Source organism: Bombina bombina, chromosome 3 (assembly GCF_027579735.1).
Source record: "Bombina bombina isolate aBomBom1 chromosome 3, aBomBom1.pri, whole genome shotgun sequence".
NCBI classification, from domain to species: domain Eukaryota; kingdom Metazoa; phylum Chordata; class Amphibia; order Anura; family Bombinatoridae; genus Bombina; species Bombina bombina.
In genome coordinates, this window is record NC_069501.1 from 384991090 (window position 1) to 385006989 (window position 15900).

Genomic DNA, 15900 nt, shown 5'->3' on the forward strand with positions numbered 1-15900 from the left:
TGTAAGAAGGAGTAGAAGCAAAACATTTGGAGCAGGGAAAAAAAGATGTGCTTAAAACTAAACAACTCCAAATTGTTGGGGACTTATGGACTTTTATGTTTTCTCTCATATAGGTGGGGAGAGTCCACGATCTGTTACATATGGGATCTAATACTCTAGTTGTGGAAGTCCACAAATAACAATAAAGGGAGGGATAGAAAAAAAACAGCTTTTTTCACTGAGAAATGAAATCCACAACCCTAAAGAAAATATGTCTCTTGCAACAAAAACTCAAAATATAGACACAATGATCAAACTGAGACAACTGCCTGAAGGACCTTTCTACCAAAGGTTGTTTCTCATGAAGCAAAAACATCAAAATGGTACAATTTAGTAAAGGTATGAAAAGAAGACCAAGTGGCCGCTTTGCAAATTTGATCGCCTAAAGATTCATTCTTGAAAGCCCAAGATGTGGCAACTGATCTAGTAGAATGAGCTGTAATTATCTGTGGTGGAGAATAACCCTCTTCCAAATAAGCTTTATGAATCAAAAGTTTTAACCAAGAGGCTAAAGGTCTGGCCTTAGAGGAATAGGCCACACTGGGGCAATCAGGATTACAAATGACTGTTCCAATTTTATCTTGGACAACCACTCTGGAAAATATGTTAAGAGGAGGAAATAGGTAAGCAGGCTGGAAGGACCAATGAACTTCTATAACACCTATTACCTCTACCTGAGGATCCCTGGATCTCGAAAGGTACCTGGGAAGTTTGTTGTTCAAACAAGAGGCCATCAGATCTATTTCTGGTAGGCCACATAGGTTCACAATCAGATAGAACACAGCCTGATGAAGAGACCACTCTCCTGGTTATAGAGACTGACGACTGAGAAAGTCTTCCTTCCAGTTGTCCACTCCTAGGATGTGAATCACAGTAATCACTTGAGAATTTGCTTCTGCCCAAGAGAGGATACAGGACACTTCTATCATAGCCAGGGAACTGTGAGTTCCCCCTTGATGATTGACATAAACTACTGCTGTAACATTGTCTGTCTGAAAATGGAAATAAGGCTCCCTTTTCAATAGAGGCAAAGCCTGAAGGGCCCTGAAAAGTGTACAGAGTTCCAAAATATTGATTGGTAACCTCGCGTCCGAAGGATTCCAAACCCCCTGTGCTGTCAGAGACCCCCAAACAGCTCCCCAATGTGAAAGACTTGTAGTGATCACAGACCAGGTAGGATGAGCAGAAGAAGCCCCCTGAATAGTAAACTGATGATTCAGCCACCAAGTCAGGGATAACTGCATGCTGGGATCTAATATTATCACTTGGGATAGCTAAGTATAATCCTTGCACCATTGACGCAGCATACAAAGCAGAAGAGGTCTCATATAAAATTGAGCAAATGGAATTGCATCCAAGGCTGCAATCATGAGGCCTCATACTTCCATACACAGAGCCACTGAAGGAAATGAGAGAGACTGAAGGTTCAGACAAGCTGATATCAATTTTATTCTTCTCTGTTCTGTGAGGGAAAGAGTCATGGACACTGAATCCATTTGGAAACCTAAAAAGGTGACCTTTGTCTGACGAATCAAGAGACTTTTTAGTAAATTAATCCTCCATCCATATCTTTGAAGAGACAACAATAGTTGTTTCATGTGACAAAACATGGATTCATGTACAAAAAAAACTGATGGCGAGTGGTGTCTCAGTTGTTTAGTAAGGGATCTGGGAGGGGGAGGTATGTAGATTGTTCAGGGGGGGCCTGCTACACTACAGAAAACACATTTTTATTATAAAAAAGTAAAATAAAACAATTTTTGGGGGCAAATTGGGTACTGGCAGACAGCTGCCAGTACCCAAGATGGCGGCAAATAGGTAGATGGGGATGGTTAGGGAAATGTATGGTGGGGATCAGGGAGGTTGTGGGGTAAGGGGGATCCATCACTGCACACTGTATGAAAAAAAATAAAAAAAAATTATAAATGCTTTTTATTTCAGTACTGGCAGACTTTCTGCCAGTACTTAAGATGGCGATGGCAATTGTGAGGTGGGGGAGGGAAGAGAGCTGTTTGAGGGGGGTCATGGGGGGATCAGGGGGTGGGATGTGTCAGGTGGGAGGCTGATCTCTACACTAAAGCTAAAAATTAACCCTGCAAGCTACCTAATTAACCCCTTAACTGCTGGGCATATTACAAGTGTGGTGCGCAGCAGCATTTAACGGCCTTATTATTACCAAAAAGCAAAGCCAAAGCTATACATGTCTGCTATTTCTGAAGAAAGGGGATCCTAGAGAAGCATTTACAACCATTTGTGCCATAATTGCACAAGCTGTTTGTAAATAATTTCAGTGAGAAACCTAAAATTGTGAAAAATTTAACAGTTTTTTTTATTTGATCGTATTTGGCGGTGAAATGGTGGCATGAAATATACCAAAATGGGCCTAGATCAATACTTGGGGTTGTCTACTACACTAAACTAAAGCTAAAATTAAACCTAAAAGCTCCCTACAAGCTCCCTAATTAACCCCTTCACTGCTGGGCATAAAACACGTGTGGTGTGCAGCGGCATTTAGCGGCCTTCTAATTACCAAAAAGCAACGCCAAAGCCATATATGTCTGCTATTTCTGAACAAAGGGGATCCCAGAGAAGTATTTACAACCATTTATGCCATAATTGCATAAGTTGTTTGTAAATAAATTCAGCGAGAAACCTAAAGTTTGTGAAAAAAATTGTGAAAAAATCAACAATTTCTTTTATTTGATCGCATTTGGTGGTGAAATGGTGGCATGAAATATACCAAAATTGGCCTAGATCAATACTTTGGGATGTCTTCTAAAAAAAAATATATACATGTCAAGGGATATTCAGGGATTCCTGAAAGATATCAGTGTTCCAATGTAACTAGCGCTAATTTTGAAAAAAAGTGGTTTGGAAATAGCAAAGTGCTACTTGTATTTTTTGCCCTATAACTTGCAAAAAAAAGCAAAGAACATGCAGACATTGGGTATTTCTAAACTCGGGACAAAATTTAGAAACTTTTTAGAATGGATGTTTTTTGGTGGTTGTAGATGTGTAACAGATTTTGGGGGTCAAAGTTAGAAAAAGTGTGTTTTTTTCCATTTTTTCCTCATATTTTATATTTATTTTTATAGTAAATTATAAGATATGATGAAAATAATGGTATCTTTAGAAAGTCCATTTAATGGCGAGAAAAACGGTATATAATATGTGTGGGTACAGTAAATGAGTAAGAGGAAAATTACAGCGAAACACAAACACAGCAGAAATGTAAAAATAGCCATTGTCATTAAGGGTAAGAAAATTGAAAAATGGTCCGGTCATTAAGGGGTTAAATCTATTGTGGACATAAAGTAACCTTGTTGAATAAAAGGCAGAATAGTCCTGATAGTTTCCATTTTGAAAGATGGTATTCTTACAAATTTGTTTAGAGTTTTCAGATCCAAGATTGGTCTGAAAGTGCATTCCTTCTTTGGTACAATGAAGAGATTTGAATAAAATCCCATCCCCTGTTTCTGCAAAGGAACTGGAATAATTACTCCCATATTTTCCAGATCTAAGACAGATTGAAGAAAAGCTTGAGCTTTTATTGGATGTTTTGGCATATGGGTCAGAAAAAACCTTCCTGTGGGAGACCTTGTTCGGAATCCAATTCAATATCCTGGAGAAATAATGTTCTGAACACACGGATCTGGAACAGATTGAAAACAAGCCTCCTGAAAGAGGTATTATCTGCCCCCTACCAGAAGTACTAGATTGGGGGTCATACCTTCATGTGGTCTTGGAGGCAGATCTTCTATTCTGTTTGGATTTGTTCCAATTTGAATTGGGTCTCCAGATCGAGCCAGAGGGGCTGTTTTTAGCTGAGGAGTCAGTTTTCTGTTCTCTAATATGATGAGAGGAATGAAAACAATTAGGAGCTTTAAATTTTCATTTTGACTTCTTGTCTTTAGGAAGAAAAGCACCTTTACCTCCAATAATAGTTGAAATAATAGAATCCAACTGAGATCCTAATAATTTATTTCCTTGGAAGGAAAGAGAAAGTAATCTATATTTAGACACAATATCAGCATTCAAGGATTTAAGCCACAGGGCCCTCTTGGTAAGAATAGCTAACCATAGACATGATTTGGATATTAATTTTCCTAACATCAAATATTACATCACAAATAAAATTATTTGCGCTCTGTAGCAAATTCAATAGATTAGAACTTTAAGGGTCATTGGAAAACTGCTGTGCAAGACTTGCTAACCAGTAAATAGAAGCAGCAGCCACGTCAGCAATAAATATAGCTGGCCTGAGTACGTAACCAGTATGTAGAAATGCCCTTTTTAGGAACGATTCCAGTTTCCTGTCTAAAGGGTCTTTAAAAGAAGTACTGTCTTCTAAAGGAATAGTGGTATGTTTAGCTAGAGTGGAAATGGTCCCATCCACTTTGGGAACTGTTTCCCATAACTATAAATTAGCAGCAGGTAAAGGATACAATTTTTTAAACCTTGTAGAAGGACTAAAGGACACCCCTAGTTTAGACCATTCCTAAGCAATCATATCAGAGACAGCATCAGGTATAGGGAACAACAGTTGTATATACTGAATTTAAATGATTACAAGGGCTATTATCAGAAGGTTTAGAATTGTCAACCCTTTAAAAGAGAATGAATGTGTTCAATTTTAAATAAAAAGGAGGAGTTATTAGGTTCTACGTCAGATGAGGGAGCCTCACTCTTAGTGGAAGCCTCATCGTTCATCGTTCGAAAATACTTCAGTATTGTTTGGATCAGGACATATGATACACGTAGAAGGTGAAACTTTGAAGTGATATTTTTTGCTTATTTGAAGGCACTATGACAGCCAATGCCTTTGTGATAGTGATGACATTTTTCATTGCTGGAGGTACTCCATCTGCATCTACCTGTAAAGAACAGACTGTAGGTGTGTTAGTATACATAGAAACATCATTAGATTGATCAATATGCAATAACAGATCTAAACAAGAGCCACATAAATGAGCTGAAGAAGGTACTTCAGTTGTTTTACAATAAGCATGCTTAATATTGGTAGAAAGTTGTTCAGGAGACTCAGTTTCTATAGTAAATTTGGGGACATATTGGTTCTGCTCCATTATAGCAAAAACAAAAGTGATGCAATAAACATGATATTATAACCCTTTTTGGCAAGCTCTTTGAGGAAAGCAAAAACTATGCCCCCTTTATATAGTGTTGCATGGACATTAAAGAGCTAAGTATATACAGCCTTGGTAAGCAATAACTGTCAGTGCACGCAAACTATAGTTACCATTTAATAATGAGAGACAATGCACCATTATCCTACATGCGCACATCCGAGAGATGTGAGCTAATCCAACATGTGTACGATAATGCGCGGACATGCGCTAACCTGGTGAGCGTAAACGAACGCACCAGCGTGCACTATTCTGACTGATCAACTAACCTGTATCTATGAGACTATGATTAGACGTGCGCTAACCCGACGTGCGTCATACTGTGAGCAAAAGAGCAAGGGGAATAGTGAGTATCTGTCCCAGGGCCATATATATATACACATACATATATAGATAAAGTTTGAAAAATTTAAAAGGGCTTATAAACATATCTGTGAGTGTCTATATTTAAAAATATATAAAACATACTTACCTATAGACACTCGTCCACTATCATGAAGTAGTAGACAGCCAAACCAGTACTGAAACATATCAGCAGAGGTAATGGAATAGGAGTATAACGTTGATCTGTAAAGGGAGGCAGAAGACAAGTCCCTGCAACCAAATTTACAGAGAGCCATGAAGGATTTCCCATTGTATCATAAGCCAATTCTTTAAATACATCCCTCTGACAAGCACTGTACTCTGAGGGGAACGGGGCTTCAATATGCCCTGAAGTGCCTTTCACTGAAAAAATCAAGCACATTATCATGCTTCAACCACCTCCAAGGAGGCAAAGTAAAAACTGGGGTATGTGTGAGGTGGGAGGGTGCCAGGGTCCTTACCTTGGTCCTAGCCGCTTGCCGCGGTGAATGCAGGGCCCTCAGCGGTCTGTCTCGGAATCCCACGTGCAGAGATGCCGAGACCAGTCTGACTAGCAGCTATGGCTGCGACTCTCTAGGCGAGCACGGATGCACGCTGTCTAGATTTAAACGGCCAGCCCCTGATTGCTAGCACACCAGGTGTGGGAGTCCATATATAAGGCTGCTCAGTGCATCACTCTGTACTGAGTTATTGCTTTAGAAGGTCCTTGTTTGCTGGTAACTGCTCCTGACTTCTGGCATACCTGAATGTACCTGCTTCTGAAGCTAAGTATCCTCTGCTGTGATACCTGTGTATGCTTACCTTACTGCTGAGACCAAGACCTCTGCTGTGATACCTGTGTATGCTTACCTTACTGCTGAGACCAAATACCTCTGCTGTGATACCTGTGTATGCCTACCTTACTGCTGAGACCAAAGACCTCTGCTGTGATACCTGTGTATGCTTACCTTACTGCTGAGACCAAAGACCTCTGCTGTGATACCTGTGTATGCTTACCTTACTGCAGAGACCAAAGACTTCTGCTGTGATACCTGTGTATGCTTACCTTGCTGCTAAGACCAAAGATCTCTGCTGTGATACCTGTGTATACCTACCTTGCCGCTGTGACCAAGCATCTCTGTTGTGATACCTGTGTATGCTTATCTTGTTTCTGAACATTTACAAGAGTCCTCACCAACAGTACCCGCTGGGTAGTCTGTGCTTGCTGAGAGACTTGTGCTTAAAGTACTCATTGTAAAAGACTTTATTTTATTTTTAGCAGGTTTGATTCTAACCTCAAATTGATTTATCTGTTGCTGTGTTTATTTCTTCAGTAAAGTTTGTTCAAGAAAATACTTTCTTTGTTTTGGTTTTCCATTCCTGCATACTGAGTTCCACAGACCTCCCCTCACCGTTACAGTGGGGTATTTATATGCTTTTGGGGTTTGGAAAGCTTTGCCTCCTCCTGGTAGAAATGTATATCCCATATGTAACAGATCGTGGACTCTCGCCACCTATATATAAGAAAGTGGGTTTCATGTCCCTTTAAGCTTCTATCACAGATTTGGAAGGCTTAATAAAGGGACAGTTCACCCAAAAAATGTCTCCCCTTTAAATTATTCCCAAAGATCCATTTTACCTGCTGGAATGTATTCAATTGTTTACAAGTAGCTCATTTATCCAATTTCAGCATTTGAAATAGCGGATTTAGCCTGTGGTATCCCCACCTATATTAAAAGTTTCTATACTTGAGTCTAAGCTATTGATAAGCCTATGTAAACACTGCCAGCAAAATAAATTACACTCCCAGTGGGGTGCAGGATAGTTAAGTAATAGAATTATGTTTTTCCATTGTTCTCTCTAAGTATTGTACTTAGGTTTTCAAGACAAATATAAGATAAGGAAGTCTATGTACACAAAGGGTTAATATAATGAGATCTGATATTACCTTTAAGTTCAACCCACTGTAATAAGCTGTGGTTTAAAAGCACAAAACCAGCTACTTCATATACACAAATAAACTTGAAACTTGCGATTTCTCAAATATTTTATACTCTGCAGCTGGTATAACAAGTCATTGAAAATACATTAATGGAAAAACAATTTTACAGTATACTGTCCCTTTAAGTTTCAATCTTACAATTTATAGCCTTAATCTGCAAACAAATAGGTGGCAGATTAAGATCATCTCCGACTGATCAGACCAGGTGATTGACACAACCCCTGCTTTTGCTCAATTCTTTGCATGAGTTAAAAGGGAGAATTGCACAGGAGATCTCTTGTGCAATCTTAAATCTTGTCAGCTGATGTTGCATCACTGGCAGTTATTTTAGGTAAACAGGTGTGTTGTCTGTTAATTTGTTTGCCTTTAAAGGGACCGGAAACCCCTGAAACTTTTTCTTAACATTTTTCTGAATTACTTCTATAATCAAAATTTTTTTGTTTTCTTGGTATCTTTTGCTGAAAAGCAGGGACATAAGTTCCAGAGCCTGCTTGCGTCTGAAGCACTATATGGCTGCAGTTTTGCAAGAATGTTATCCATTTGCAAGAGCACTAGGGGCGCGATCCGATATAGATCGTAGTTTACGGCGCAAGCGAGGGAACCCCCGCCGCCCATAGTTTCAGCTCGCAACTCGAGCTATCACATATAGCTATCACAATCAGCCAATCAGATTGAGCTCGCATTCTATTGGCTGTTCCGATCAGGCAATAGAATGTGAGCTCAATCTGATTGGCTGATTGAATCAGCCAATCAGATTTTCTTACCTTAATTCCGATTGGCTGATAGAATCCTATCAGCCAATCGGAATTCGAGGGATGCCATCTTGGATGACGTCATTTAAAGGATACTTCATTCGTCGTTCAGTCGTCGGGCCAGCTGGATGTTCCGCGTAGGAGGTCGGAAGAAAGAAGATTGAAGATGCCGCTTGGAGGAAGACTTCGCCCCGATGGAGGACCTCTTCTTTGCCGCTTGGATGAAGACATCGCCGGATGGAAGACTTCTTCTTTGCCGCTTGGATGAAGACATCGCCGGATGGAAGACTTCTTCTTTGCCGCTTGGATGAAGACATCGCCGGATGGAAGACTTCTTCTTTGCCGCTTGGATGAAGACATCGCCCAGATTGCATGAAGTGTTCAGCCCGGCTGGGTGAAGACGACTCAAGGTAGGGAGATCTTCTGGGGCTTAGTGTTAGGTTTTATTAAGGGGGGGTTTGGGTGGGTTTAGAGTAGGGGTATATGGGTGGTGGGTTTTAATGTTGGGGGGTGGTATTGTGGTTTGTTTACAGGCAAAATAGCTGTTTACTTTGGGGCATGCCCCGCAAAAAGCCCTTTTAAGGGCTGGTAAAAGAGCTGTTTAATTTTTAATTTAGAATAGGGTAGGGCATTTTTTTATTTTGGGGGGCTTTATTATTTTATTAGGGAACTTAGAATAGGTGTAATTAGCTTAAAATTCTTGTAATTTTTTTTATTTTTTGTAATTTAGTGTTTGCTTTTTTTGTAATTTAGTTTAGTGTATTTAATTGTATTTTAGTTTAGATATTTGTAGTTTATGTAATTTATTGATAGTGTAGGTGTATTTGTAACTTAGGTTAGGATTTATTTTACAGGTAAATTGGTAATTATTTTAACTAGGTACAATAGCTATTAAATAGTTAATAACTATTTAATAGCTACCTAGTTAAAATAATTACCAACTATTTAATAGCTATTGTACCTAGTTAAAATAAATACCAAGTTACCTGTAAAATAAATATAAACCCTAAAATAATGTAATTATTAATTATATTGTAGCTTAGGGTTTATTTTATAGGTAAGTATTTAGATTTAAACAGGAATATTTTAATTAATAATATTAATATTAATTAGATTTATTTTAATAAGAATTTAGTTAGGGGTGTTAGAGTTAGATAGGGTTAATATAGTTAATATAATATAATTAGGGTTAATATTGTTAATATATATAATATAATAACTATATTAACTATATTAACCCTAATATAATTAGGGTTAATATAGTTTATATAGGTGGCGGCGGTGTAGGGGGATTAAATTAGGGGTTAATGTATTTAATATAGGTGGCGGTGGTGTAGGGGGATTAGATTAGGGGTTAAAACATTTATTATAGGTGGCGGCAGTGTAGGGGGATTTAGATTAGAGGCAAAAGAGCTGTTTACTTTGTGACAATGCCCCGCAAAAAAGCCCTTTTAAGGGCTGGTAAAAGAGCTGGTTACTTTAGGGCAATGGCCCGCAAAAAGCCCTTTTAAGGGTTGGCAATAGAGCTGTTTACTTTGGGGTAATGCCACGCAAAAAGCCCTTTTCAGGGCTATTTGTAGGGTTAGACTTCGGTTTAGTGGTAGGGATAGTTTAGTATTTTAGGGGTTAATTCATTTAATATTGCTTGCGGCGGTATAGGGGGATTAAATTAGGGGTTAATAATTTAATATAGGTGGTGGCGGTGTAGGGGGATTTAATTAGGGGTTAATAATTTAATATAGGTGGTGGCGGTGTAGGGGGATTTAATTAGGGGTTAATAATTTAATATAGCTGGCGGCGGTGTAGGGGGATTAAATTAGGGGTTAATAATTTAATATAGGTGGCGGCGGGGTAGGGGGATTTAATTAGGGGTTAATAATTTAATATAGCTGGTGGCGGTGTAGGGGGATTAGATTAGGGGTTAATAATTTAATATAGGTGGCGGCGGTATAGTGGGATTAGATTAGGGGTTAATAATTTTAATATAGCTGGCGGCGGGGTAGGAGCTCACATTAGGGGGTAGGTAATGTAGATGGCGGCGGGGTAGGGGCTCACATTAGGGGGTAAGTAATGTAGATGGCGGCGGTGTAGGGGCTCACATTAGGTGGTTATACATTTATTGTAGGTGGCGGCGGGGTCCGGGAGTGGCGGTTTAGGGGTTAAATACTTTATTAAGGATTGCGGCGGGGGATCGCGGTTGACATTGCGCATGCGTTAGGTGTTAGGTTTTATTTTGCAGGTAGTTTAGGGAGTTACAGGGCTCCAAAAGACAGCGTAAGGCTTACTACGCCTGCAATTTGTGGCAAGGTGAAAATGGAGTAAGATTTCTCCATTTTCGCCACGTAAGTCCTTACGCTGTATATTGGATACCAAACTGCGCTGGTTTGGTATACCTGTCTATGGGCCAAAAAACTACGGCCGAAGGCAGAAATATACGAGCGTAACATCTATGTTACGCCGCATATGTGTGGTGTCGCCAGCTTTTGCGGGCGACGATTTATATCGGATTGGGCCCTAGATGTCAGCGCTATTTCCTGCCATTTAGTGCTTTAGACACCTACCTAGGTATCTCTTCAACAAAGAATACTATGGGAACAAAGCTGATTTGATAATAGTATATTGGAATTTTTTTTTATTTTTTTAATAATATGCTCTTTCTGAATCACAAATAAAAAATGTGAGTTTCATATGGTATAGGACACTAAATCATTTATATGTTAAAAGAGAGTGTTGTCTTGTCTTAAAACTATGACTTAGGGGCCAATTTATAACTGGTCTGCCCGACATGATCCGCTCTTGTGAACTGCTTGTGCAATGCCGCCCCCTGCAGATTCGCCACCAATCAGCCGCTAGCAGGGGGTGCCAATCAGCCCGATTGTATAGGATCGGGCGGATTGATGTCTGCAGTCTCAGAGCAGACAGACCAGTTAAGGAGCAGCTGTCTTAAGACCGCTGCTTCATAACTGCTGTTTCTGGCGAGTCTGAAGGCTCATGCGGAAACAGGGGCATCAGGGGCCGTTCGGCCCTAGATATTTCGGCCCCTTAGTTTTCATAATAATGCAATTCAGTATTTGGCTAATCGTGGTTTACAACGACTGGGAGCAATGTAAGTAAAACATTTTGATTGTTTAGAATAATGTTAGTTATTAAGTGCAATTTTTTAAATTGTCATGAAATATACATTATACTGGAATTCATTACTTACGTAAAGCCTGGATCATATCAACCATAAAATTGAAGCCTTTGTTTGAACCTCTTGTAACAAGGTCTTCTGCCAAATCTTGTTCTTCAGCTGATCTCTTCCCATTATCTATATGAAGTAAACACAAAGATTACAGATATAATGTTGTTAATTGGATTTCAAAATGAAGCAACTGATTTGCTATTTTCTAGGCAACACAATAATTCTAGATATATGGCCAGATTACGAGTTTTGCGTTATGGCAGGCTCGCTGCTAACTTGCAAGTTATTTCCACTGCTCACCTTTAATAGCGCTGGTATTACAGGTTTTCAAAAACCCAGCATTTGCGGGCGATATGGCAGCGTTGAGCTCCAATGAGCTCCATACCGCACCCAAATACCAGTGCTGCTGTGAGCTGCTTTTACGTGGTCATGCACGATTTCCCCATAGACATCAATAGGCTAAAAAAAAGCCTAACACCTGCAATAATGGAGCATAAAGCTCTGTAACGCAGCCCCATTGATTCCTATGGGGAAAGAAAATTTATGTTTAAACCTAACACCCTAACATAAACCCCGAGTCTAAACACCCCTAATCTGCTGCCCCTGACATCGCCGACACCTATATTACACTTATTAACCCCTAATCTGCCGCCCCCAATGTTGCACCACCTACCGACACTTATTAACCCCTAATCTGCCACCCCCAATGTCGCTGCCATCTACCTACACTTATTAACCCCTAATCTTCCGCCCCCAACGTCGCCGCCGCCGCCACTATACTAAAGTTATTAACCCCTAAACCTCTGGCCTCCCACATCACTAACACTAAATAAATATATTAACCCCTACACCTAATTCTAACCTTAACTCTAACACCCCTAACTTTAATATAATTAAAATAAATCTAAATAAAAATTACTATTATTACCTAAATAATTCCTATTTAACACTAAATACTTACCTGTAAAATAAACCCTAAGCTAGCTACAATATAACTAATAGTTACATTGTAGCTAGCTTAGGTTTTATTTTTATTTTACAGGTAAGTTTGAATTTATTTTAACTAGGTAGACTAGTTAGTAAATAGTTATTAACTATTTAATAACTACCTAGTTAAAATAAATACAAATTTACCTGTAAAATAAAACCTAACCTGAGTTACACTATCACCTAACATTACACTAAAATTAAATAAATTAAATGAAAAAAATACATTTATCTAAATTACAAAAAATAATAAACTCTAAATTGCAAAAAATAATAAACAGTAAATTACAAAAAATAATAAACACTAAATTACACAAAATAAAAAAGAAATTATCAAATATTTAAACTAATTACACCTAATCTAATAGCCCTATCAAAATAAAAAAAAAACCCTAGCCTACACTAAACTGCCAATGGCCCTTAAAAGGGCCTTTGCGGGGCATTGCCCCAAAGAAATCAGTTCTTTTACCTGTAAAAAAAAATACAAACACCCCCCCAACAGTAAAACCCCCCACCCACACAACCAACCCTCCCCAAATAAAAACCTACCTAAAAGGGGGGCGGAGCCAACTGTTGAGCAGGAAAGTCGCACTAGCTGTGAGCTCCGTATATTTTTCAGCAATTTCACCAATTTTGAGGCTATAATCATGTCCTAAAAGTGCCAGGAAGACTTACTAGGGTTGCAGGTAACATTGCTAGATAAGACCTTACTTAATCTGGCCGGATTAGGAAGGTAGACTGCGGGAGAACTACAACAGCTGCGGCCAGGACTTACCTACCTAAAACCACCACCTCACCCGGACTCCTTATCCCTTTGAGCTCCGGAGGGTCGGGGATCTGCTACGGAGCTATAGCTCACACAGAGGACCTTATCGGTACAAGAGAAGGAGACCCCGGCATTGCTTCTAAATCGGCACTGCTAGACCCACGTGGCAAGCGACTGCGGGGGCGGCTGACTCCAGCAATGAGAGACGCTGTAACATCTTGAAAGGAAAATCTGCCTAAGACCACAAAGGAGCACCAGATCATCGGAGTTCGGACTCGGCGCTCTAGAAGATCGGGTGAGAAAGCGCCCCATGAACCTCTTACTTGCCACTGAACACGTGTAGCCACCATCTTGGATCTAGGGCCTAACAAACCGAGCCCTGTTAGGATTAGCCGATCATCAGCTCTAAAGACCTGCGGATACCACACAGTGCGCACTGCCTACTGGTGAGTCCCCTGTTGTGCTGAGACACAAATTGTAGAGACCAGACCCCATACAGACCTCCTTACAGTACTTACCTTCAGTGAGCCTGTGAGATAGCAGGACTTCAGCTGCAACTGACCCGTGCACACTTAAATTGCTCAGGGAGCCATTAGGGGCCAGATCAAAATCACCATTAGTTTAACCAAGACCTTGAAATATAGCTGCATACTGGGATCTCTTTTAGAGACCAATTGGCCCTGCTTACACCTAAGAATAGCAGCCCTCCTGTTCTTCCTTGGCTCCCCTATCCTATATACATAAGTTCCAGAGCCTGCTTGCGTCTGAAGCACTATATGGCTGCAGTTTTGCAAGAATGTTAACCATTTGCAAGAGAACTAGGGGCGCGATCCGATATAGATCGTAGTTTGCGGCGCAAGCGAGGAAACCCCCGCCACCCGTAGTTTCAGCTCGCAACTCGAGCTATAACATATAGCTATCACAATCAGCCAATCAGATTGAGCTCGCATTCTATTGGCTGTTCCGATCAGCCAATAGAATGCGAGCTCAATCTGATTGGCTGATTGAATCAGCCAATCAGATTTTCTTACCTTAATTCCGATTGGCTGATAGAATCCTATCAGCCAATCGGAATTCGAGGGATGCCATCTTGGATGACGTCATTTAAAGGATACTTCATTCGTCGTTCAGTCGTCGGGTTAGCTGGATGTTCCGCGTAGGAGGTTGGAAGAAAGAAGATTGAAGATGCCGCTTGGAGGAAGACTTCGCCCCGATGGAGGACCTCTTCTTTGCCGCTTGGATGAAGACATTGTCGGATGGAAGACTTCTTCTTTGCCGCTTGGATGAAGACATCGCCGGATGGAAGACTTCTTCTTTGCCGCTTGGATGAAGACATCGCCGGATGGAAGACTTCTTCTTTGCCGCTTGGATGAAGACATCGCCCGGATTGCATGAAGTGTTCGGCCCGGCTGGGTGAAGATGACTCAAGGTAGGGAGATCTTCTGGGGCTTAGTGTTAGGTTTTATTAAGGGGGAATTGGGTGGGTTTAGAGTAGGGGGTATGTGGGTGGTGGGTTTTAATGTTGGGGGGTGGTATTGTGGTTTTTTTACAGGCAAAAGAGCTGTTTACTTTGGGGCATGCCCCGCAAAAAGCCCTTTTAAGGGCTGGAAAAAGAGCTGTTTAATTTTTAATTTAGAATAGGGTAGGGCATTTTTTTATTTTGGGGGGCTTTATTATTTTATTAGGGAACTTAGAATAGGTGTAATTAGCTTAAAATTCTTGTAATTTTTTTTATTTTTTGTAATTTAGTGTTTGGTTTTTTTTGTAATTTAGTTTAGTGTATTTAATTGTATTTTAGTTTAGATATTTGTAGTTTATTTAATTTATTGATAGTGTAGGTGTATTTGTAACTTAGGTTAGGATTTATTTTACAGGTAAATTGGTAATTATTTTAACTAGGTACAATAGCTATTAAATAGTTAATAACTATTTAATAGCTACCTAGTTAAAATAATTACCAACTATTTAATAGCTATTGTACCTAGTTAAAATAAATACCAAGTTACCTGTAAAATAAATATAAACCCTAAAATAATGTAATTATTATTATATTGTAGCTTAGGGTTTATTTTATAGGTAAGTATTTAGATTTAAATAGGAATATTTTAATTAATAATATTAATTAGATTTATTTTAATAATAATTTAGTTAGGGGTGTTAGAGTTAGATAGGGTTAATATAGTTAATATATATATATATATATATATATATATATATATATATATATATAATATAATAACTATATTAACCCTAATATAATTAGGGTTAATATTGTTAATATATATAATATAATAACTATATTAACTATATTAACCCTAATATAATTAGGGTTAATATAGTTTATATAGGTGGCGGCGGTGTAGGGGGATAAAATTAGGGGTTAATGTATTTAACAATATGGTGAAATGAGAGGGCGCTAAAAGCTGGTATACTTAACACACCTAATTGGTTAAGATTTATATCAAAAGTAAGAATTCATCAAAGACGGTAAATTTTATCAATCATTTACTAGTGGGAATATTCCCTATTTTGTGCAATACATAAATTCATCAAAACAATATATGAAAACAATTTCAGACACATAAAATATTTGACACGATATCTTTAACTTATACTTTAGGAATACCACCCTGATAAAAAATATAATATATATAATACGCGCTTAAAAATGGAATTGATTAAAT

At 39.0% G+C, this 15900-nt stretch overlaps 1 protein-coding gene across 1 annotated transcript in view; it reads right to left on the reverse strand.

Moving 5' to 3' along the window:
- The window catches only part of LOC128651636 (maximins-S type A-like), a 92085-nt gene that overhangs the window by 702 nt on the left and 75483 nt on the right, over window positions 1-15900 (reverse strand). Inside the window, exon 8 of the mRNA XM_053704641.1 lies at window positions 11485-11589. Coding sequence (XP_053560616.1) covers window positions 11485-11589 — 105 coding nt within the window. The remainder of the gene's footprint in view (window positions 1-11484; window positions 11590-15900) is intronic.